The following is a 25,835-nucleotide window of genomic DNA, read 5'->3' as shown; positions in this document are numbered from 1 at the left end:
GCTATTTTGCAGTTGATTCTGAACCTAATTTTTTTTTTTTTTGCAAATCNGAAAAAATGGACAAGGCGAATCCGGGAAACACAATTAAATTGGTGTGGTCTTAGAATGGGGCGAAAATTGGGGAAACTCGACTAACTATAACAGACAAGAAATCAAATTGCTACAATATTAGTATCTAAGCTACATTTACTGAATGTCTAAAATTTTAAATTCTGAAGTTTGAAATAAGTGATCTGTAATGTTTATTGCAAATGAATGGATTTTGTAATAGGACTTTCCAAATTATAATGAAAATCTGATGATGTAGATGGAATGACCCATATTTCTAACAACAATCACTACCAATTCAAAAACAAGTTGTGTTTAGACTATATATATTTCATGAAGATACATAAAGTCATTAATAAAAACAATTAATAATCTGATGTACAATATACAGGCATGACAACCATAAATTAATCCATATTTGAAGGTTTGATACAATTTTAACTGTTTTCAGACCAGGAACATACAATATGTCATACAGTATGCATCCCACTTGCCATAATCCATATTCTCTTTTCCACATTTACAGTAATGGACACTTGTGACTACAATTTCCATTTTCCCAACTGTACCTATACATGCTATTGCCACATTATACATGTAGTTACACCAAGAACATGCACACATTTGGACATGTGCTACACCATAGAAATAACCAGCCCAGTGTACCATGTTTAAACCAATTAACTAACCAACCAATCACAGATCTTCCTCCATCTAACTACACTATACCTTCTCATCTATCTATCACAGTCCATGGAAACCCTGTAACTGTAGGGGCAAATTGTAGTTTTGTTTCTTTTAAGCCCGTACACAGAGCAGCATGCAGGTCATGTTTACTGAACATTATTTTTCTACTGAAAGTTTAATGGATTTTACCCCACCTAGCTAAAGACATGGTCACTTGTCATGATGGCTCTTTTGTAGTTTTTACACCAGAAAAACAAAAAAAAACAAAAAAACAATAACAATGTTACCACAAATAATGCAAGAACACCACTTGTATGGCAACACTGAACTACTATTTAGTATTCTGTGTGTTTTCTATCAAAAGTAAGGAACTGTGGTGGATATTTCCCACCAAGATGTCAGGTACAAAATCAAGGCATCTGCTGGTTTCTCTCTGGAAGAAATCCTGGGATAATGGTGAAGCTGTACCAACATAACCTTCTATTAACAACAGACAACAGGCAAGTTTAAAGTTAAAACTTTTGATCCAACACAAAAACATTCTCTTACCTAGGGCTTTCAACCAGTCACACTTCAAAGAAGCCATGTGACAAGCCTCACTGGGTCAGTCTACTGAGGAAGACCAGAGTGACTGGTCGAAAGCTCTAGGTGAAAAAACTTCTTTGTGTTGGAATAAAAGTTTTAACTTTAAACAATAACATTGTAACTACAAACACATCGATAGATGAACTTTCATGATAGACAGCTGTCTAGTCTGTATAACATTGTATTCACTGGAAATTCTACAGGGAAGACAACGACTCATATACTTGATGTGTCCAGGCATCTGTGCTACTACCAGGAGCGATAGGCTGCCAAGTTTCTGTTGGAAATGTGCATGTGCGAAGTAGGGCTGCGTACCTAAATGTAACATCAGGTACAGGTACAGAGGTTTAGGTACAGGTCCTGTACCTGTACCTGTACCTGTACCTGAACAATTTGACAAATTATGTTCTTCTGAACTCGCTCAATAACATTAAGAACAGTAATACAGAATATTGAGATAAAACGGACAGAACTAAGCGTCTTATGCCATTCAAACAAAACAGAACCATGTGGACTGTCTCTTGCTCCCTACAATACTTGAAAGAACTGTTGCATACATGTATTATGTTATGCTCCTTTTAGATGTCACTTTGGTCACTTCTGTGTCATATCGATGTCCGGTACTTAGTGATTCAGTATTTTGGACCTGTACCTAATTGACTTTTGCGGTACTGTACTTGTACACAGAACCGGTACGCAGCCCTATCGGTAGTATGAAGCTGCAGGTGAGGACAGCTCGCACAAAGGTGGAGCATACAGCACATTTAGTGTATGATTCTTGGGAACTCTCTTTCAGTGAACCAAGTACACAATGTACTGATGTCGAAGCAACAGAATTCTCAACAGAAAGTTGGTGGCCTATCTCCTGTGCTACCATTATATGAGGCTAGTTTCCACATATGTGCTCCACAACCTACATTGTACTACATGTGTTCAGCTGGTGTGCAACTACTATTACACACTTTAAACACAAACCAGCTGTGTGCAAGAGAAGGAGTACGTGTACCTAGAATTCCATCCCTACTAGTCATGTACAAATGTACACTGTAGACATTCTTTTAGGCAATACCATTGCAATGCCTTTCTCCAACATGTGTTTGGTATTACATCTTGAGAAGCTATAGATTTACATGATTAGCATGCCTACCAGCAGTCCTGCCGTTTTATTTTCTTGTGAGAGACAATTGATTGTTACCAGACAAAGTATTCTAATTTGTGAAGGCAGACTGTGCAAACAAGTTGTACAGACTATAGTTGATGAAAGTCACATGTTTAACTATAACTGGATGATTTGTGTTTTACAGTTCTTCATTTTTAACCTGAGCTCCAGTGACTCGACTTGTCTGTTTTGCTGTCTGTCTCCGTTCCTGCGTGGGCTGGCATCGCGGTCCGACGGGGAGAAGAGGCTACGGAACTTGGTCAGGGGCGACAGTTTGATGAAGTCTGTGTTCTCTGCTGAAGCGTTGGGCTCTGCAATGCTGTTCACGGCAACAGGCTCCTCTACCCCGAGTTTACCTGGAGTTTCACTGTCAGTCGCCAGGGGGCTTGTTGACTCGGACTGAGGTACTGCGGTGATGGCAAGATTCTGCTCTTCTGTTGAGCCCCTGTCTCCTTGTATCTCCTCTTCCTCCCCAGTCTGGCTCAGTTCTTCGGCTTCTTCTTTACTCTCTCCATCCACAACTCTGTCATCTTCTGCTCCTGCTCCTGTTGGTGAAGAACTGAATTTTGAGTCAACTGATAAAGACAGTTCAAATATCTTTCTCGCTGGCTTGAAGAACTCCAGGATGGTGTTTTTCTTGCTGTCTTCCCTGTCCGGGGTCTTGCTGTCCGTAGCACCAGCGTCCGGCTGTTGTTGCTGTTTTTGAGGGGTACTTTGACACGACTGTGACTCGGGTGTCGGCAAGCCGTCTTCCACTTTGTTGCCATCCTGCTGCTGTGCACCGTTTTCTTCCTCTTGGGGTGCAACGACCTTAATGGCCACAGAGGTCATGGTCCTTATGTCTGTGTCCAGGTCTGAGGCTGTTTGAGGGGTTGTGTAGTCCTCCCCCTGTGTACCCTCCTCTCCCTTGCCGGCCATGATGTGGATCCGTGTGTGGCTGGAGGGCGGGCTGGAGGCCAGGATGCCACAACTCTCCAGCACGAGGTCGTCGGCCTCCGTCACGATCAGCTCCTGCAGGCTTTTCCGTTTGTTGTTGTTCTGGCCGCAGCTGGCGAGGATGGCCTCACAGTCGTCCAGGCTCAGGTTGTCGAAGGACTCCGTCTCCGAGCTGCTGTCCGACAGGGTGACCCGGACGCTCATGTTGGCGCCCTCGTCGTCTGCCTGTCCCGCCGACTCCTCGCCCTTCTGGAAGTACACGATGCCGCCGCCGGACTTCTTGGACAGGCTGACGCGGCGAGCGTGGGTGTGCGCCCGCACGCGGCGGATGGGGTTGAAGGAAGATATCTTGTTGCGGACGCTGCTGAGGATGAAGGACCTGGTGGTGGGCTGGGAGACGGTGGCGACCGTGGATATGGAATCTGCCGAGTGGTCCCGTGGAAAGCGGGTGCGGGCCCACGCGCTCAGGCGGGTCTGAGCCGAGATGCTGATGATTTCTTCGTGAGGTTTTGTTTGTCTCCTACAGAAATAAAATCATGGTCATGCGGTTTTCTGATAAAACTAGAAAGGTCACATTTGTGAACAAGTACACAAATACACATCAGTCTAAAAACTGCCCAAAGGACACAAATGATACAATGAAAAGTGATGTATGCCAAAAAGTGTTCAAGGGTTCTGTGGTCCAAGGTACCCCAATTCTTAATTTCAGGCCATTTTCAGAGCCCAAAATATATATAATCGTTTGTCAAACTCAATTTGCCAAAAAAAAAGCAACTGAAACTATGCTAAAAGCAAGTAACAAAAATATGAAAAAGTCATACATCTATACTGAATTTCAGGTCATTTAGCTCCAAAATGAAGTTGAATTCATTAAATATATTAATATTTTATAAATATGGAGTGAATGTGTGGGTATATTTTTTTTAATCAAAATAGAGGTAATATCTTAAATTGTTACGTTCCAGTGTAACTCACTTGTCCAACTTTCCTTCTGCAACCTGGATTTGATGCCCTTCTGCTTCACAAGCTGCACGGAAGGCATCGGCTATGGCTTGTAGCAAACCTTGGGGAAAACAACACCATCATCACACAGTAACTGAACTTTTCAAAAGAACCATATTGTAGATGGCAGGATGGCTACAGAGTTGCCAATAACACTGTGACAAAGTTTTACAGAAATTAAAAGCAGATCTCTTCAAATTCAGCATGTTTTGACTTGGCAGTGTTATGGTTAATGCTGATATTTTGAGTCAGAGTAACTAAGATGTTACCTATCAATTCAGGATATATCAGATTCAGACATTGAGTTCAATGAAAAACAATGCTGTAATGTACGATTTACTGATTCAAGAATAATCTAGGAGACTTGTCATGCATGGTCATATTCTTCATAGGTCATTGTACAATTTTGTAGAATATGTAGAATTTTACACTGATGCAACTGGCCACCAACAAGAATTCTTGTTCCAACACAAAAAGGTAAAAGTTCTCACCTAGAGTTTTCCACCAGTCACTCTGGTCTTCCTCAGTAGACTGACCCAGTAAGGCTTGTCACATGGCTTCTCTGTAGTGTAATGTCAACACTTCACATCAGGGCACATTTCCCTTCACTCAACCATGACATGTGGCCGACATTGTTTACCAGATACCTGTGTTGACGTCACACTTCAGAGAAGCCATGTGATAAGCCTCACTAGGCCAGTCTACTGAGGAAGACCAGAGTGACTGGTCTGAAGCTCTAGTTGAGAACAATGCTTTATGTTGTGGATGACCTACATGTATGTGACTGCACCCTTACCTTTAGATTGGTCATCCCCTCTGCCTATAGACCGTAACGTGTGGAAGTACCCCACCTCCCCACAGTACTGGTGGTGGACACGCATGCAGTAGTACCTGGACTTAAACACAGACGGCTCCGGACCTGACAAGGAGGAAGCAGGAAACAAAGGATAAGATGCTACACAAATGAATTGCGTAAAGCCTTTAAAACAATCATTCAGAGTAGCAAGGTACTTTTATGTCACCTGGTGTAGCCCAAAAAAGTACTGCACTGTTTATTCTTACTATACCAAATACTAGTACATTCATATGTATAATGAACAGGCTCTCTAACTCTGTTCTGCCCAATACCACAAGGTGTTGCTACAGCATAGGTTACCATGGTGACAGGCATCTGGTCCAGGTCACTGACTTTATTTGTTTGGAATGGAAGAAGGTGAAACTGAGCAAAAACAATATCAAGGTACACATAAGTATTTTTCTGATGTTGTTGGTGTCACAAGCACTTTGAGATATGAAGCTCACCTAGCTCGATCTTTTCTAGATCCTCCAAGTTGACCCGTTGGTAGTGTGTGACCTTCTCAGCTTCTTCGTCATAGCTGTAACAAATATCATTATTATTAAATACATGTACTAACATTACAAACTAGAAGATTCCCTTAAGTACAAAACATACATGTAAGTGAATATAGTATATATATAGTTCTACGTGTAAATCAAACCACAATCATTATCATGAGTGAAATTTGCTAAAAGATTTGAAAATCTTACTATGCGATGTAGTAGGCTCTCTGGGTGAGAAGCAAGATAACGTCCATGTCAGGCTGTGACAGGTCTCCATCTCTGCACAAGATATATACAGGTACATATATGTTATTACACTGTATATAACATGGGTGACAGACTAACAAACATTACAGTCAAGTACATGTTACAATGTACAGGGCATGTCACTAAGGTTTCATGCAAGTAGTGAAGTCATCCAGTTGGCTCAAGCTGGTCACATGTCCTTGTTTGTGACCCATCACCATAGCAACAACAGGTCACACCCATCACCCACCCCATCACCTTCCACCAGTCACTGCACAGCCTACCCTGCAGTACCAGATCCTCCTGACAGGGGGAGCAGCCTCTTGACCTGCCCCAGCAAGCTGCCTTGGTCATCTGCCTGTTCCTCCGCAGAGTCTTTACTGCTGGTGTCCTCCGATTGGTCACCTCCGAACATGACTTCCCCCAACGTCTCCTGTGATTGGCTGATGAGCTGCTGCATCTTGTCCGGTAACTTTGAGACTTGTTGGCGAAAATTCTGTGGTATCAAATCCTTCAGAGACTTGTTGACTGTCTGATACCCCAAGTTCAAAACATCCTCACACCCTACATTCTGTACCATTTGATTATTTTCTGCAACTATTGCATCAGCTTGACCTACACCACCACGGATATCGTCCTTGGTTTCCTGACCGTTCCTTTCTGACTTATCCTTGTCTTGCTGACTAGTCTCTTCTGTGACTGACTGACCTACAGTTTGTACATATTTCTGTAATCTCAAAGGAACTTCAGAAAACTGTTGCTTGATCATATCCTGAAGTTTCTGCAAGCTCTCGGGTGGTCTTAAACTTGACAGTGCGTCCTGGGATATTGTAGACAACAGTGATGTTTGAGTCAGTGCTGAAGAGCCAGGCTCAGTTTGTACTTTCCTCCCATCTTGTTCAGGCAGCTGGACCTTTGCTTTGTTTTCCTTCACAACCTCTAAGTCTGAAGCTAGATTGTTTAATGACCGTGACTTGGCTTTCGTGTCATTTGTGTTGAGGGTTCGCGTGGAAGGTAAGAGTCGTGACAAGTCCGCCCTCGCTTCCTCTTCCAGTGCCTGACTCAACCTTTCCTCCAACAGCTGCGACCTTTTCCACACATACAGCAAGAAATGATTGGATTATGGTAATTGTCACTTGGACCAATGGGGTGTGTCCTAACTATCACCTGGACCAATGGGGTGTGTCCTACTAAGCTGGGACATACATGTAAGTGAATTCACAATGTTTTCAGGCAATACTGAACTTGTTCACCTACATGTACACAACATGCAAATTTGGGGATTCATTTTAAACTGCTTAAAAGATCAGTAACTGTAACAGTTGCACGTACTAGATGAGAAGATGTTTCTCATCGTCTGTTCTCAGTGTTTAACAATTAAATTCTGCAAAATGGTGCTACATCTAAAGGAATGCATTACGCTGCCATTTCAACAGAATTTACTGATAAATAGGTATACAGACACATGACAAACCATACTATTAGTATTACTTTCCATTCTGATTTTCATTCTGAAAAGTGAGTTTGAAGCCCTAACTTTTTTCTCAAGTTAGACTTTTTCCCTTCCTACATTTCAAAAAAATAATCCAACTTCAAATGTCACCCAGTTTCTGCCCTTTTAAAATATCAAAAATCTTGTTATGAGGAGTCCCTGCTAGTCCAACCCAAACTGCCAATGTTTTCCATAGTTTGTGTTTACTTAAATGTAATTCCTGAAAAAAAACCAGAAAGAGCTAGCTGGAAGAGCCAAAGAGCCAGCTGGAAGGTAAATTTTGTATGAGCAACTTTTGCATTCCAGCTAACTGTTAAAAAAAAGTTTGCCTTGAAAAAATTATCTTTTTTTAAAATTGGAATGCTTAGAAAACTCAAAGAAGTGTTTGTTGTATTCTAGGTAATGCTAAATTTTGTATGAACAAATAATACCTAGTAACTGTTAAAAAATGTTTGCCATGAAGAAATTCTCTTTTTTGAAATTTGGAATGCTCAAAAAGGTATACTTTGCATCCAAGATGTATTTGTATGAACAAATTTTACCTGTTACATGTAACTATTAAAAAGTGAAAAAAAATGTCTTTTTTTAAATTTGTAATGCTACATGTAAGAAAAGTATAAAGCAGTGTACCCTGGGTCACAGTCGATGAGCGCCCACCCGCCTGCGCACCCCTCTGCACCTGGCAGCAGCAGCTGTTTGCAGTGTTCTATCAGCTGTGCCACGTGGTCCTCCCTCTCCTCCAGCAGCAGCTCCTCCTCACGGCCAGACGACTGCAGGACGGTCAGGTCTTCACTCACCGCGTTTCCCAGCATCATGTCTGCGGAGGGGAAGGTTCAACAACCTGAGATACAGTATATCTTAGGCCATACCAATTTGATTTGTTGGTTCTCGGTTTTCTTAAAAAGAATATGAAGCAAAGACCACAAACTCACCAATAGTTGCTTGGCGGTAGGCATCTTTAAACCTGCTAAGGTAATACCTAAAAAGGGGAAGTCACAAATTCAATTTCAAAACAAGGAGTCTTAATCAAGCAGACAACAACTCATATTGCAGCTTTTAGATTTCCTGCATTGATTTTAACAGAGCTGTTCAATGTTCAAATAGAACAGGGTGTTCAATCTGGCTTGGTCCATTAACAAACAATAATGTAAACAACTTTTAATGATGTACATGTAGCTGGTAACATAATGTATACCTGTTGGCAGACTTGTACCCATCGTTCAGGACCCCTGCTAACTTACGCTCCCCTGTCCGGGTAAAGTCACCCTACAGAAGAAACAGAGAAATTTTAAACAACTGTTACAACATACATCTCAAAGACAGTCATGAAGAATGCTGTGGTCAAACTCTGTGGTCACACTGCGCCTGTGTGAAAACCCTGATTTTTCACAGTTTTCGTTGGATGTCTGGTTAACGTTGCATCAGAATTTTGCCTGTTGCAGAGGATATCTTTTCTGATATAACATTTGGAAACTACAGATGGGATGTTGACCTTATATACACAAATATGACCTTATATGAGACGTTCTGCCAAAGTGCTATGCACGAAACATTACTGTTTTCGCGCAGGTGCAGTATGTTCTGCCGATGTGCTCCTTGGGAGTAAGGCCTAGGAAAAAAAGTTGTGTTTTCTGTTTCAGTCCCTGAAAAATTAGGGTTGATAGGTAGGGATTATCTTTCTTTTCTTTTCTTTTTTTAAAGACTTTGGCAATCTCTAGTGATCTAGCTTACAAAATACAGTTTAACAAAGTAAAACTTGCAGGAGTACAGTATATTTTCAATGTCAATGTTGGAAAACTGATTGTACAACGTTTCATCACTTACATGTAGGTGTCAGATAATGGAGCTAGAAAAGGTCGATCAGCTCGAAAAATTAATGTCCCTTGCAGGGGTCCATCCAAAAAAAAGGCTAGGGTCGGCAGTTTTTTCTAGGGTTGGTCGGGAAACACGACTTTTTTCCAAGGCCTAATATGAGTCGCCACCTACCTTCATGGCTGCAGTTCCTGCGTACTGCCTGCTGATGGCATCTCCGTTGTTGGCCCACATCTGTTGGTAAACAACCCGACATCGTGACGGCAGTGTCTGGTCTGGCATCATCAGTCCCAGCTTACGCAACTTCAAACACGACAGGAAGACATTGACAATATTAGGATCAACAGGTTTCCACAAAATAAATCTGTGTATATTAAAAACTACTGTATATATAAATATGTAGTTTTTGTGTATATTGAGTCAATATGAAAGACAAATAAAATGGCCTGAAACAAGTTCAACGTGTTTGCACAAAATAAAACTGTACATTAAGAAAAAATATCATGAAAAAACTTAGGTTGACAATGTGGATATTTCAGAGCTTCAACAACCCCTTTCTGTATCTGTCTGTCTACAGTATTACATCTAAGTATCTGTCTATGTTCAGGGTATAACTGTTATTTTCTTTTAAGTTTACTAAATAGCTGTTTTGTTCACTACATTTTCTACTAAACCTGAAACAAAAGAGCACTAGATTCAGGTCCTGTACCTGTATCTCCATGACAGTCCTAGCGATGGCAGACTGCACCACGTTGGTCCTGTCCAGACAGTCCATGCAGTTGGTCCTGAACACGCCCTGCTGTTCACAGATCACCCCTGCTGGGTCAACCCTGGAAACCCCACACAGAGTATACTAGTACATGTAGAAGAGCATTGTGAACGTCTGTGTATTACCTGATCTACCCATTATACATGTCAAACTATGTCAAAACTATGTGTATTTTTTCCGAAGTTAGTTTATTCACCAACTCCTAAAACAAGACAACCTGACCTGAAACTCATTGTTATACCATGTTCTTTCATTGTGTTCAATGATTTTTGCAACACTTGAGATGACTTACACTTCAATAATAGGTTCCTTCTTTTACTTAACTGTAGGTAATTTAGGTTGCCAGTGATCCATACTGCAAAAGCAGTCCTCACACTATCACAGAAATAACACTGGAACTACTGGACCAAGTTAAGTTTTAACTTTGAGCTGGAACAAAATTCTGAACTTTCAAATGTTGTACAGTCCTATTTACTAGAACGTAAAGAAGAGAGGAAGCTTACCAGCTGTATCTCATTGCCCGGATGAGGTCCTTGATGCTGTCCACCAGCACACACACGTTCTCAAACTTCATCCCCCGGCTGTCACAAACATGCAAACAAACGTTTGATTTCAATACTTTGCGAAGTTTTCTAAGTTTAGTACAGTTTCTCATGTATAAATGACAAATTTACTTGCAGTAATTTTGCCCCTTGAAACAGCATAGGATGGATATCAAGCTAACACACTAGCACTAATTTGCTAAAATATCTCACAACAAGACATAGTACATTGTACTATGTCGATTGTCAAACATCCTCATCTTATGGTGCAAAGTTGAAACGGGGCTCTAGTCAGCTCAATTTTTTTTTCCAACTGATGCTGATCTCTTAAACTTATTTTAATATGGCAGAGGTACAATGTATGAGATTTGACGTCACAATATGCACATTCTGCAACTTGACAACTGAAAAATCATGCCTTGTTGATGATTGAAAAGATTATTTCAAAAAGAAGTTTTACAATGCACTGCTGTCTCATCATCTGTATTTCGAACATCATCATTTCATCATCATCAATACATGTAGAGGGGCTCACCAGTGTTCATGGAAGTCAAACGTGATGTAGGTGAGTTTGGGACTGTCCAGGTTGAGGATGTGCGTGAGGAATGCATCTCCTATAACCTTCTCTCTCCCAACCTGATCAACTAGGTTTGCAACAACCTGAACAGAAAGAAACACTGGGCATTTCAGACCTCATTCAAATAGAACCATTCTTGTGTAATGCAACAGGAACATCAACAGATACCCAATTATGCAAATAATGACCTAATTTGCATTATTAATGTGAAAATTCTATGATTCCTTCATGGTGAATGATAGGAATATTATACCTTGTGACATGTGTAAGTTAATTAAAGGTTATCACTATGCATATATCATGTTAATGTAGATGTAATTTGCATAATTAATGAAACATTGCCAAATGATAGGAATATCACACACAAAATAATGTTTAGAAAACCATACAAATGTAGAATAGATTATGGTAATTATGACATTGTTTCCATAATCAATGAGCCAATTTAAAAGATGATGGATGTTGATGTTAACTATGACTTACTTGACTCCCATATGTGTCAAATTGCTCTTCAAAGTGTTTCTCAAAGGCTGCTTGGGTCTCTACTTCACCTAAAAAAATGTAGACACAGCAAATGTTGAATGACAGGCTACAATTTCAAAGACATTAAGCACTTATGATCATTCAAAATTTGATAAAAACCACACCCATTTCCACTGACCAACAATCCTTGGGTAACTCCAACTAGTACATGTAGTTCAATCCAATATTATTGATAAAGATGAGTAGCTTTTAAACAAGGTCAAAGACAGTTTGATTGGCTACATGATGATCCACTGTTTGCAGTGATGACATGCCTAGCCAGTGCCAATAACGTCATTGTGTTTGTGAAAAATTTTTTTAATCAGAAAATTGTCTTTGGAAATTTCTACAGGGTACATGTATTGTAGTGCACCTGTACTGACCTCGGTCAATCCTGGGAGGGGGTCGGTACCTGATCCCTGGCTGGCTCCAGAAGATGGGCACCGACCCTCTCACCTGTACAAAGGACACCACGTGGGATTGCACCTGGATAATCTGGAAAACACATGTACAAACAGGTGCATTCACTTTGTTAAAACTTACATTTCAACATATGACAGAGAAAAAATTTCAGCTACAGAAGGAGACATAATGTATTCTTATAAACTCACACCACTACCAGTTGACTAGTTCCCCCCGTGTAGTGCTAACACAACTGTGTGGCTCAAGGGCTACAGAAATGGAGATGGGTGCTGCCCTATATACAGAAAGGTGTGGGAAAGATTAAGCTTATTTAAAATAACTAGCATTGATTTTCAAAAAAGTATTGGGTATTTTAAATTCATTTATTACTCAGCACTTAAATTTTGTGCACGACAGAAATAAAGAATTTGCAGTATTTCTGACTTCATAGTTGATATAATACGAAGTAATACAGTAGCAGACAAAACAAAATCATATATATTTGTATGTGTGATGAGTTTGTGGTGAAATGCCACTACAAAACAAAACTACAACCACTGCAAATATTTAAAGTTTGACAGCCAATTTATTTCATCTATACTAAAAGTCTTTGACTTGACAACATGGTCAAGAGCCTCTGTAAGAAGAGGGGAGGACTTCTTTATGACTTTTTATGATACCTCTATAATACATTGTAGTTTGAAAATAAAGTCTGTACCTGTTCAGTCTCTACAAAGTTTGCACATGCCCCGGTTTCATCAACACCTCTCCTCTTGTACCTTGTCCCTGAAGTAAAAAATCAACACTATAGCATGTAGGACAGGACAAAAGATACTTGGAAAACTCTCAGTCTGGTATGTTAGAATTTCCTCATTTATCATTTGCAGCAGGTATCAGCAAGTATTCGTACATCTCTGTGTAAAAAACAAACTTGGCATGAAGTACAGACTAGACACAACTCTTTACCTGCTCTGTGTCTGCTGCGTCTGGAGATGAGTGTTATGGTGAAGTTCCTTCCTTCACTGGTCATCTCCATCCCCTCATCACTGGGCCTGTCCTCCTCTCCCAGCATCACCTGGAACCTCTCCATCTGTACATAACCCTGTATGACAGGCACGATCCACCGGTCCGACAACGGGTCCTAAAGATACAGGGCACACTGGGGATAAGTACATGGAAAGTCTTCAGTATCCTAACCCTTGTCCTGATGGCATTCCTGGCACAATATTTTTCAATAATTTCGAGCCTTAATTACATCATAGACCCCCAAATTTTTTTGCCCTGCAGTGGCTGCGGTGTGATGCATTGCATGAGAAATACCCCCAAATTGTACCTATACAAATGTTGTGCTCTGCAGGACAAGGGTTTTAATAGTATAAAAGCTTGAACCCTTACCTCTGATTGGTTGAGGTCATTATAAAAGCTTCAACCTTACCTCCGATTGGATGAGGTCATTATAAAAGCATGAACTATACCTCTGATTGGTAGAGGTCCTTAAAAAAGCTTGAAGCTTACCTCTGATTGGATGAGGTCATTATAAATGCTTGAACCCTTACCTCTGATTGGATGAGGTCATTCAACATGTGGGTATTCCAGAAGAAGCGAGGGTCCACCTGTGCAAAACAAATCAGTTACTGTCAGTTCATTTACTTTGGCCAGCACTTTTTAGCGGGTATGGCACGAATTTCCAGGTACGGCTCGAAAAGACTCTGATCGAGGTGTACATGTAGTACACTGTACATACCTTCCTCCAGAGGGGGCTGGTGGTATCATACAGTTTTGAATGTTGTCTCTGTACAGAGTTGGTGAGGTCTCCGGTGGGACTGTAGTAGAAGGAGTCCGAGTCACTGAACATCTTGTTCAACTCCTATAGAAAAGGATTGGTTCAATCAATTGGTTCATGGCATTAATGCATAATAACAGAATGAAATACGACAGAAAATGCTATATGGAACAATAAAGGTAAAAAAAAGAAAACAGAGAGTGTCCAAAAACTGGTTGCTGTTATACATGTATGTGAAAACAGAGAGTGTCCAAAAACTGGTTGCTGTTATACATGTATGTGAATGTGTATGCCTTCAGTCCTTCATTCACTGCGCAGTAAGACTCTTCAATGCCAGTGACAATGGCTGATACATGTATCTGAAAACCTATGCCTGCTATTTGCATGCATATAGCAGAGTGAATGGTGTTTGTACATATTTGTATATAGTGTGTTTTTCTGTGTACCTGTCCTGTCTTGGTTTTTTAACTTATTGTAAAAATCAGTTACGCAATTCAGGGATGCATGCAGCATTCCCTGCTTTTGTATGATTTTGTTGATTGAATAATAAAACTGTATTGTATATTTCATCATGATCCTGTCAAAAACAAGCTCAGATCTTATAACAGCCATATATGCCATATAGAGACATATATTTACTGGCATTAGTTGTACTGATCATGTGTTCAGAGTCATGCATATCTCTGCAGTCTGCATCAATGATTCTTTTTAAACTAAGAGTCTTTAATCAGCTTGGACCTAGACAACAACCTGTTACAGTTTAGCATAGTAGTGTTTTCATCCATATCTACATTTTCATAGATATGCATAGACATTTCTGTATCATGACAAAGAAATAATATGGACAATGGTATATTACAAAATGTAAAGAACAAAGCAAACCTCAAAGACTCTTCTTTCAAGCTTCTCTTTCTCCTTGATATCTCTCTGGAAAAAAAAGCAATGGGAGATGGCAGACTTTGCAGAAAGTACAATTCACATGACGTATCTGATGGACAGATGTCAACAAAGCTATTAAACTGCATCAAATACCAGTCATAAATTGTTTTCATGAAATCACAGTTTAGGGTACCTTTTTCTTTGGTACAGCGACAGACTTGATAGAGTTCCATGTCTTTGCCAGCGCCCTCTGCTGGCTGTCGAGGGGCGCGGCAATCTTCTCCAGGTTGGAGATGCCGAAGTGATGCTTTCTACACCACTGTAGAGGAACGGGATATTAGCATTATTACATGTGCAAACATCAGTTTGGAGACCTCATACCTCCATGAAACATCTTCAGCTTTTGTAGATATTGTTGAAATGTTTTATTTGTTGTGTCAATGATTGTACGTGTAATTAGCATAATCCACTGTAATGGCTGGTCTTTACTCAAAATGCATATCATATTGTCCGTGTGGAAGTCCTATCCTTTGGCAGGTTTGGCTGGATGACAATAAATTATTCAGAACACAGAAAGAATCACTATCTTAATTAGAAATCTTGTCTGGTGATATCTTTGCTACGGTGAACCATGCATTAAGAGCAAGGAAGACCAGATATAAAGCAGTTAATATAGCCTGAGTACAGTATAGGACTGCTTACCGATTCTGTACAGTACAGAAAAAATCTATTAGGTACAGGTTCAAAATACCAAATCACTAAGTACTGGTACATACTGATACGACACAGATATTACCAAAGTGACATCTAGAAGGAGCATAACTAATATGCAAGAGAACATTCAAGAACAGGTAGAACATTGTTTGCAGCAAAAAAACAATCCACATGGTTCTGTTTTGTTTGAATATGGCATAAGGATGCCTAGTTGTGTCCTCTTTTATCTGAATAAAGATTCTGTCAAGTTTAGTACTGTTTTAATGTTGAGGAAGTACAGAAGAACATAAAGTTAATTTGCCAACTTGCTCAGGTAAAGGTACAGGTACCTGTACCTGATGTTACGTTTAGGTACCCAGCCCTAGATAGAACAGCTCAGTAGTATGACATAACAGTAGTTTACCTCTAGTTCCATCTCAGGTGGCTCTACAGGTGAGAGTGGCAGGATGACCACGCGGCTGATCTTGTACACCTCATGTCCACCTGGTAACACACCTACAGACATCTTCTTGGTCACCAATAGCAGGTGCCACTCCGAGTCTGGAAAAACAAGTTTGTGCCCACAAACATTTGTTTTACATGCTATATCATCTAAGAACAGAAACAGATCAGTAGTATGCTGAGGGTTAATATTCCAGGAGTTTCTTTTAAACCAGTTCCAAATGCTCTACATATAAGAAAAGTATTTCTAGCATGATGAGGGCTGAATTCTTTTTGAGGACCTCACATCAAATAGCATATCAGCATCATCAAGGAATTTTCAAGTTTGGAGTAGAAAAATTAATATTAATGTAAAGTGTAAATTAGAACCCTGAGAATTCATGCTGGTGCTACATGTACCTGGATATAACTGTACTTTGCCGATCACACCGTGGACAAGTCCGAGGCATACAGGGTTCCATGCCCTGCACAGGTCTTCTCCTATAGGGCAGAACACAAACATCTCAGAGTCTATAGTAAGTGTACAAAGTGTCTGAATTCTTTATATAGATGCATGTACTCGTTGCAAAGAGACAAATTACATCAGGGTGCGCTACAGAAAAATCGCTGCGCTGTGCCGCACGTGAGTGGCGGACTTGTTTACACAATCCAAAACTCAAGACGCATGGCGTTCGACGCAGGCCAATATTTTTTGCTCCATGTAAATCAGGTCTTAATGTGTCAACTAACTGTGTCAGTTGGATAAGCTATATGATAATAACATTACTGCCCCGTCTTATCCTCGGTGTATATGGTGAGATACATTGTAATCCCTGGTCAGGTGCGATAACCACCTCATAAACCACCTTGTTTGCTACGCTCACTCAGTGGTTTATTCAGTGGTTATCAGGGATTATCTCACCATATACCTCAAGCAGAGGCATTAACCCTTAATATACCCCCTGGAAGAAGCCCACCAGAAAATCACAAAATTGACAATCATGTTCAAAACGGGGCCTAAAAGGGGCAATCTATTCATTACAAAGAAACAGGTAATTATTAAAAAAGGAAACCTAGGTTACCCAATTACAACTTTAGTCAGTCTTCAGTCTACATTGTAAAATTTTAAATTGATTTTGAGCTTCCACAAGCCCCTCTGTCCTGCATGTACAACTGTACACATACATGTACATGCATGAACAATAGTTTCACAAAGACTACAGAAGAGCCATTTGTATTTTACAAATGATATGTGCATAGGATTTTCTATTTAGCTTAGAACAGATGAAAGAATGGAATAAAGCATTTTGAAGTTGCAAAGAATGACATTTGTTTCTCACCAAGAGCTATAATATATTATCTCATACATGTCTTTGATTTGAAGGTTGATCAATACATTCAACAAAGCCCGGCATGTTCTGCCCATGTGTCTGTGAAATTACTCTGTGATTAATAAGGGGATGTGACTTGAATCGAAACGGAAGGTTGAAAGCATGCAAACTGCCATTATCTTCACATAAAGAACAGATTATGCAGCAAGCCCCAACGAAACCGCAGTAGAATCAGGTAATTTTGTTGCCAGCTCTTAAGCAGAAATGGATTTGTAGTGACAGTCAATGGAAAAATTATGGTAGAAGAATTACAATTTCACAAAAGAGTTCTATAAAGTACCGGGTAATGCCTTGTCTTAAGTTTTTGGAATACTATGAAGATAGAAAGTCCAACATTGGTTCTTGGTTCAAATTTCCAAGAAAGATCAAATATTTGCTACATGTGTGTATGAGATGAATTCTCATTAAGAGGTCAAAACAGAAGTTCTACTGCAGTACCTTAGACAGTTGCTAGGATATCCATAATCTAATCATTTCTTCCTTTGGCCAACACCTACCCACATACCAAAAATTAACAGCGTAAGTTTGATCAATTCACAACTTCTTGAGTTTGTGCAAGGACATACAGACAGTCACATAGCCCTGAAAACATCACCTTCTTGGGAGTTTGAGTTTGCTGAAAAAAATTAAGGACTGAGAACAACCCTGTTCAGTATTTTGTGAGAGGACGAAGGCCCAATTTACATGATGCAACTTTTCTTGACATGCAAAAATCAACGTACAGCTGTATACATGTACGTAGGACAGCTCTCGTTTTACACACACTGACTAGAGTTCGCGCTGCATGCCACCGGTACCGTTGTGACCCACCACGACTTTTAACAGTACATGCATATTCAAACTGGTTACTGGAGAACAGGCACTGCTTGTTTTTTTCATTGAAAAATTTAGCCTGGGTGCAATCCGTTTTGTAATGGGGCTCCTTGCAACTTCTACCCTGGATACAAAAACGGATGGCTCCCAGGCTAAGAGCAAATGATTTCCGGAATTCTTTCTCAAGCATGCATACTTGCAGCACTGAGCATGGCACAAACGTTGGGACATTGTGAGTAGGGGCATGAATAAAAGTATGCCAAGTAGTACCAAGGTCAGCCACTAGGAGGCCCACTTTTGATTTGGGCATTTGTCTTCCTAAGACCAACCCACATACCAAATATCATCAAAATCCATAAAGGCCTTCCTATGTTTGCTGACCATGATTCATGAATATGCAGAGACACAGAAAAACACACAGATGCCCAAACACATAGACTGACCAAAAACAATACATAAGGGTCATCTCATAAGTCATATCAAGGACATTATACAGTATAATGTCCTTGGTCATATGCAATAAAAATTGTTTTTGAACATCTTGTTTTTAACTGACAGTATGGCCATTTTAGTCTTGTTCCTTTATTACATGTTTCTACTCTCACTCTGTATGCTCAGGAAATTTGTGTGATTCATTGCAGTGAGTACATGTTGTATTTGAAAAAACTAAAATTATAACTTATCATAAGAGTATTAAGACATAACACGTTACACGATTTGATAAAGTATAATATATAAGCTTGACATCGGTGGAGTGGCATTTCTCTTGAGGAAATGACGCGAGCAAAACACCATGTGACTTTAAAAGGAAGAGAAGTCACTCCCACCGCAAAATTTGGCAACTTGTCATATATGTGATCATATGTGTCCCGCACTCACCAATGTACAGTACCCACCCCCTAAAACCAAGAAACCTAGCCACATAATTTTTGCACGCGTACAAGAAGTTTTCTTGAATTCGTTCTAAAGCTATGACCTTCTGTTTGTCATCGTTTCCTCTCTGACTAGCACATGATTTTGCTTCTGAAGAAGATTAATCGCCATCCCATGATCAAACCGCAAGCATGTGATATGATGAGAGCCGGTGACAGAATTTTTTTTTCATACTGACCGGTACGAGCGGTGAGTTTGCCATCGAATCGACTGCACCACAGGCTGTGCTCGCCATCCAGCAGGATGTAGTGATCGTGGGCTTGGTACAGCTCCATCACCGCCGCTGTCTGGCCGCAGGAACGGAAGGAAAAAACGGCCCGGGCCGTGTGTTATCTCAGCTGGGTTCGGTCAACCTCGATTCGTGGCCGCCATCTTGGATGTTTTCCGTGACACTCCGATCTCGTTCCCAGCGCAGAGAATCAGCTTACCCTGGGTTGGAGATTTCAAGGGGCGTGTCCCCGCAGAGGCCAATCGCTGATTTCCAAGCAGATGTGGTGGGTACGTTTGGAAGCCAGAATATTTAATGGAGATATCTGTGAATGTATCTAGTAGTCAGTTGGTCAAGATAGCATTATTTTGCGTAAGTCAAATGCTATTTTGATTCTACAGGCATCCACAGGGAGCGGCCTGATGAAATATAGTTACTAGTTCCGGTTTTCCAAGGACTGTCACCTTCACATCCGTTATATACAACTGTATATATAAACAGAGGAAGTGGTAAGTGGTGTTTGCTCTGGAATGTTGCCAAAATGGATGGTCTGGTTAACTTTAAAAAGTAAAATATTTCTGCAACCATGAAAGGCATCACTGATTTAATACAGAAATGACTAGAAAAGTCAGAAAACAGCATGCTATTTCAATGTTCTCATATCAGTGCAATCATTATCGGTTTTGCCAATTTGGTGGAGTGGCTGTGGTCTGTCAATACTATAATGATCTATAATGGATCTTAATGATATTTGTTAGGTGAGAAACGGTTATGGAAACGAAGGTCAACTTCGAAAATGGTTTGCCCGGAGTCTTGCAATGGTACTGCAGCAGGTTGTGTATGTAATTGATGCTTCTTTTTTTTTGGATGTTTACAACCATGGAGGTCTTTTAACTCCATGGTACAACATAGGCTGTGGATGGTTGTTCATGATATCAAGTGGATGGGTAAGGGCAGTGAAGAGGAAGGTCAAGTTTGAAGGCCAAGTGTCAGGTTAATGATTTTAAGTATTCAAATGCTCTTGGCCCTGCGAGTAAGTGGTGTAATTTGGGGCATCCTAGCAGCTTCTCTGGAACTGCAGTGGTCATTTTTTGTTTTTATCTTTTCCAAGTGAATAACTCAAGCAGAGATTGATGAATTTGTATTGTTTAAGAACTTGTATTTTTTGCCAAATGTCTTTGTTCATTGCATATTACCAATTATGTCAGTGATACATGTATTTCAATGTTGTTGGTGTCATGTGTAACTTGCAATTGTCTCTATAATGTGGCTGTTTATTCAAAACATTTTTGGTTCAAATGCAGACATTAACCTAATAGCTTAGTTTCTGCCAGCAAAACACTCTATCAACAAATGTAATACTGCTGTTATATCATGAACCAGCTAAGTCAGTTGGCATCTTAAACACTGTTATCTGTTAACTGCACTTCATAGATGGATACATTGACTAAATAATGAAATACTAGTACTAGTATACCAGAACATATGCATGATGTAATACTTGTTGTATTGCAATACTTCAAGACAAATTTGTACAGATGACATGGCATGACAGAAGAGATATTGGATTTTTCTGATTGTACTATGTATACGTTGCATCAGAACAATAGTCTCTGTGGCACTGTAAACCAACAGATTTTGTCATCAGCTACACATCTGAACAAATACAATATCAATACTGCAAGTGTATGTATACAATTTAGTGACTATTAATTTAGTGAATAGTCTAAATGAAAATTAAGGGTCTGTTGCTTTCTTGATGGACAGATAACTTTCCTCCCTTATCAGGGTGCCTTAGTATATACAACTGGGTAAACAAATAATCTTTAAAATTCAAGCTATTATGTCATAAATCATAAATATCAGACTGTTCCAGCCTGTACATTGGCACAGATATTACTTCAACTCAGGAATATAAGATGCACATATTATCAAAGTTTTCATTGTCAAGCCTTAATTTTTCTTTCTGTACTTTTGAATTCACATTGCCAGTCGTGATCATTTATTGGTAGAGCACAAGGAACAGCTGATTTTAGGTGTGGCAAATTGAGCACAGTCAGTTCTTTTATTCAGTCAAATGCCATGTAAGATCATAAATTAAACAAGACGAAGAAATAATAATCTCTAACTTTGCTACAAGACCATGTATCTGCCCCTTTTGTACACACATTTCTTTGACACAGGAACATGTGATGCACATATCAACGTGGTGAGGTTCCTGTACGTGAAAAACTGAGGTGAAACTAAGAAGATGGATCCTTCAGTTTTCATTAAGAAACCTTAATTTTTCTTCCTGTACACATGGCCAGTCCTGATCAGTTACAGGTAGAGCACAAGGAACAGCTGATTTTAGGTGTGGCAGTTAGAGCAGAGTCAGTTCTTTTTATACAGTCAAATGCCATGTAAGATCATAAATTAAACAAGATGAAGAATAACATGTAAATAATTATATCTGTTGCGAGAAAAAAAATTTGCTACATGACCGAGTGTCTGCTCCTCTTTGTAGCATTATTTGGCTCTGAGATGTATCCGTTTCTTTGTCAGTTTATTTTTTTTGTAGGAATATGAGGCATGATTTACTAAGCCTGCTGGGAAGGTGTTGTCTCCTTCTCTGGAATAAAGTCTTGAATCTTCCTCTGTGCCTGGCGCAGGTACTGCTGCTGTTTGTAGTAGATCCGCAGAACTCCTTTTATCACCACAAACGCGATCCCACCCTGGTTGTTATAGAGAAGAAGAAAAACAATGAGAATCATTCTTGATAGCAGCAAAATGACTTTCGGTGCTTTTGGTGATAACAGGGGTATAACCTTTATAAGTCAGAATTGAACTCAAGACATCTTTGTTATCAACAACATTCTGTATTTTCAACTGTAATATTAATTATCTTGATATATTAGGAAGTTATTATTGAATTCAAAGCGTGTCTCTAAGCAACAATATGTGCCAATTTTAAGTGAAAATGTAACTTTTAAGTGTATACCGGTATGTCACTTATTATTAAGAAATAACTATGTTGTACATGTAGGTTGACTTGTTGTTAAAGTAAACCTTGGCCCCCCAAATCAGCACTGCTGTCTGGGTAGTCCACTGTATTGTGACATTGCGATTTCTGTAAATGAAAAAATAATGCGTGTCTCACCAAGATGGTTCTCTGCAGGTTGGAGTCCACAGTACTGAACATCAGCTTGCCCCAGAGTGTGGCGATGGAGGGGAACAGCAGGGCGCTACAGAGGAGCCTGGTGGCAGAGACAGGGTCTGACAGGGGAGCTGGCTCGGCTGGGGCTCGTGGGACCTGAGGAGGGGCAAATATCTCTGATGTACTGTACATGCATAAAGCCATTTATGCCCTTCCCCCGAATTTGTTCCCGAACACCAGCCAACCTTGTTTGGCTGACGTTCCGACTTTGGGGGGCCACTCTGACCATGCCATGGCTTATAAAAAGAATTTGAGTTAAAAATTTGGCTACCTTCTTATAAAAAGAATTTGAGTTTAAAATTTGACCCCTGAACATGCCCCAAATGCTGCTGACTTACTCCCAAATGGTTGGCTGGTACCGAACCTCCTGATTGACTCCCAATCAGGAGGTTGGATGGCAAAGCTGGTTGGATGGCAAAGCCAGATAGTAGCGAAATTCGCTGAACACCAGATGACCCAGCCGACTTTGTACTGACCTACTCCTAAGGCCTAGGAAAAAAATGTGTTTCCTGTTTCCTGACTGACCCTGGAAAAAACTGCCAACCCTAGCCCTTTTTTGGCGACGCCTCAGGGGGGAGCCTAATGGTACAGTATTGTGTGCAGTTTGCAAGAATTCTAGGAATTGCACAGGCATTTTTTTTCCACAGGAATGGAATGTCTACAGGCATGTCTGGGATTTTGCTGACACACATCTATGCCCACATTCCTATGTAGTGAATTTCCAAGAAACCCTTGGGACATTGTGGAAATTGTACAGATTCACAACTGAGCAGACACATGCTGATTTACATCCCTGTCCACTCCCATGCAACATTATCTAGCTCATATAGCTATAGCTCCCATGATGTTAATGATGTAAGCAGTAAGTGAGTTTTCTGAATTAGTGTAGAACATCTTCCCCTACGTATCATCGACAGTCTTCAACTCTGCTGCATTTGAACAGGTACTATATCTTTCTCTCTATAATAATTGAGAAATTTATTGCAAAATTCATGCCCCGGAGGTTAATTGCCAGTTACAAACATAAAAGAACATTGAAGAACAGTATATAAAATAACTAAAATCCACATAATGAAAGGTAGTTGTCTAAAATTATAGCTACGTCTAAGTCTAAAACTATGTCTGAAGGGTTTGACTTCTCTTTTATAACTGTAGAAGACACGTGTAACGTTATATCTGTACGTCTCCTTCTCAGCATTTCCCCAACATGTTCAGGGTCACAATGTGAGTTATCAGAATGCCACAAAGAGGAGTATCCATTATGATCTAATACCGGTATGTCTTTAACACGTTGCAATAAAGTTTGTCTACGGGTATTTGTAGGCTTTGCTGTAAGAGAGAGCATCCGTTTGAAGGGAGTGTGAGGTTGTGTCCATTTGGACCAAGCATAACCAGAATTTAACTACTAGTATATCTATATACAAATATCTGTATCTAAAGGAAGTCTACCTAATTCTGCTCTACAGGCGACATTGCTTACTATTTCTAAATACACCAAGAACATTTTTACAGAATTGGTTGTGTACATTTTCGATAGGTGAGGTCTCATATGTAGTTTAATATAATATTTCTTGTGGACATCAGATATTGACGTTCAACTTGATAGGTTGTTAACGTTAGGTAAGCATAACCAAATCCTTCGACTAGATCAATTTTGTTATAGGACAATTATTCCCCGGGTAATCATTCTCAATGGCAGATTATTTCCTGTACATTTAATAGTCCTTTATAACAGACTTACGTTTCACCTAAAATTAAAATCACACAAATCTATCACAGTTCCAACAACAGAGGAAGGTTTTTACTTTTTACGATCGACACAGGTGTCCTATAGGGCTCTTTTTATTCATAAATACAATGTACATTGGATGTTGTATTACCTTCTAAGGATTGCCAGGCCGTAAGAAGCACGTGGAAGGTCCCCATTTGGACAACCACACAGAACTGAAAACTAGCCCTTGTAGTGGTGAAACAGACCGCCGTGTTTCCCTGATGGGATAGGAAAACACCTCTAAGCTTACCCGCTGAGACTGGTTACCAGGCTTATAATCTCTGAACTCAGGCCGCAAATCTGTACCTCCCTGTGATGACTGCCTCAAACCAAGCCAAAGTGATCTCTCTTTCCAGCCGACAATCAGTCTGCTTTCCTCACATACCTACAATCATACCCACATTCACAGTACAGTATTGTGTGCAGTTTGCAAGAATTCTAGGAATTGCACAGGCATTTTTTTCCACAGGAATGGAATGTCTACAGGCATGTCTGGGATTTTGCTGACACACATCTATGCCCACATTCCTACGTAGTGAAATTCCAGGAAACCATTGGGACATTATGGAAATTGTACAGATTCACAACTGAGCAGACACATTGCTGATTTACATCCCTGTCCACTCCCATGCAACATTATCTAGCTCATATAGCTATAGCTCCCATGATGTTAATGATGTAAGCAGTAAGTGAGTTTTCTGAATTAGTGTAGAACATCTTCCCCTACGTATCATCGACAGTCTTCAACTCTGCTGCATTTGAACAGGTACTATATCTTTCTCTCTATAATAATTGAGAAATTTATTGCAAATTCATGCCCGGAGGTTAATTGCCAGTTACAAACATAAAAGAACATTGAAGAACAGTATATAAAATAACTAAAATCCACATAATGAAAGGTAGTTGTCTAAAATTATAGCTACGTCTAAGTCTCAAACTATGTCTGAAGGGTTTGACTTCTCTTTTATAACTGTAGAAGACACGTGTAACGTTATATCTGTAAGTCTCCTTCTCAGCATTTCCCCAACATGTTCAGGGTCACAATGTGAGTTATCAGAATGCCACAAAGAGGAGTATCCATTATGATCTAATACCGGTATGTCTTTAACACGTTGCAATAAAGTTTGTCTACGGGTATTTGTAGGCTTTGCTGTAAGAGAGAGCATCCGTTTGAAGGGAGTGTGAGGTTGTGTCCATTTGGACCAAGCATAACCAGAATTTAACTACTAGTATATCTATATACAAATATCTGTATCTAAAGGAAGTCTACCTAATTCTGCTCTACAGGCGACATTGCTTACTATTTCTAAATACACCAAGAACATTTTACAGAATTGGTTGTGTACATTTTCGATAGGTGAGGTCTCATATGTAGTTTAATATAATATTTCTTGTGGACATCAGATATTGACGTTCAACTTGATAGGTTGTTAACGTTAGGTAAGCATAACCAAATCCTTCGACTAGATCAATTTTGTTATAGGACAATTATTCCCCGGGTAATCATTCTCAATGGCAGATTATTTCCTGTACATTTAATAGTCCTTTATAACAGACTTACGTTCACCTAAATTAAAATCACACAAATCTATCACAGTTCCAACAAC

The 25,835-nt window shown here is 39.9% G+C and overlaps 2 protein-coding genes across 4 annotated transcripts in view; both read right to left on the bottom strand.

The window, feature by feature from the left end:
- Positions 1 to 1,934: 1,934 nt before the first annotated feature.
- Positions 1,935 to 19,526, bottom strand: LOC109482863 (phosphatidylinositide phosphatase SAC2-like). 3 transcript variants are annotated; one of them, XM_019785704.1, is made up of 24 exons: positions 19,232 to 19,526; positions 16,337 to 16,417; positions 15,900 to 16,036; positions 14,976 to 15,101; positions 14,786 to 14,830; positions 13,865 to 13,987; positions 13,677 to 13,733; positions 13,087 to 13,261; positions 12,839 to 12,906; positions 12,102 to 12,213; positions 11,680 to 11,747; positions 11,155 to 11,279; positions 10,581 to 10,658; positions 10,018 to 10,138; positions 9,483 to 9,611; positions 8,692 to 8,762; positions 8,429 to 8,475; positions 8,127 to 8,313; positions 6,289 to 7,092; positions 5,966 to 6,037; positions 5,720 to 5,793; positions 5,214 to 5,336; positions 4,391 to 4,478; positions 1,935 to 3,935 (listed from the first exon to the last, which is right to left on the bottom strand). In XM_019785704.1, the coding sequence occupies exons 1-24, from the start codon at positions 19,326 to 19,328 to the stop codon at positions 2,597 to 2,599; spliced, it is 4,347 nt and encodes a 1,448-aa protein (XP_019641263.1). In that variant the 5' UTR covers positions 19,329 to 19,526; the 3' UTR covers positions 1,935 to 2,596. The 3 variants fall into 3 exon arrangements, with proteins under 3 accessions (XP_019641263.1, XP_019641265.1, XP_019641264.1); XM_019785706.1 differs by lacking the exon at positions 6,289 to 7,092 and having other exon boundaries at positions 19,232 to 19,518; XM_019785705.1 differs by lacking the exons at positions 13,677 to 13,733; positions 13,865 to 13,987; positions 14,786 to 14,830; ... (2 more) ...; positions 16,337 to 16,417; positions 19,232 to 19,526 and adding an exon at positions 13,636 to 13,650.
- Positions 19,527 to 21,647: 2,121 nt separating this feature from the next.
- The window catches only part of LOC109482917 (E3 ubiquitin-protein ligase MARCH5-like), a 14,798-nt gene continuing 10,610 nt past the window's right edge, over positions 21,648 to 25,835 (bottom strand). The window contains exons 5-6 of the mRNA XM_019785806.1: positions 22,401 to 22,553; positions 21,648 to 21,975 (exon numbers count right to left, since the gene is read on the bottom strand). Coding sequence (XP_019641365.1) covers positions 21,841 to 21,975; positions 22,401 to 22,553 — 288 coding nt within the window. The 3' untranslated portion in view covers positions 21,648 to 21,840. The remainder of the gene's footprint in view (positions 21,976 to 22,400; positions 22,554 to 25,835) is intronic.

Source organism: Branchiostoma belcheri, unplaced genomic scaffold (genome assembly GCF_001625305.1).
Source record: "Branchiostoma belcheri isolate BF01 breed outbred unplaced genomic scaffold, Haploidv18h27 scaffold61, whole genome shotgun sequence".
NCBI classification, from domain to species: Eukaryota; Metazoa; Chordata; class Leptocardii; order Amphioxiformes; family Branchiostomatidae; genus Branchiostoma; species Branchiostoma belcheri.
The sequence above is the reverse complement of the archived record's forward strand: the minus strand, read 5'-3'. Positions and strand labels throughout refer to the sequence as shown.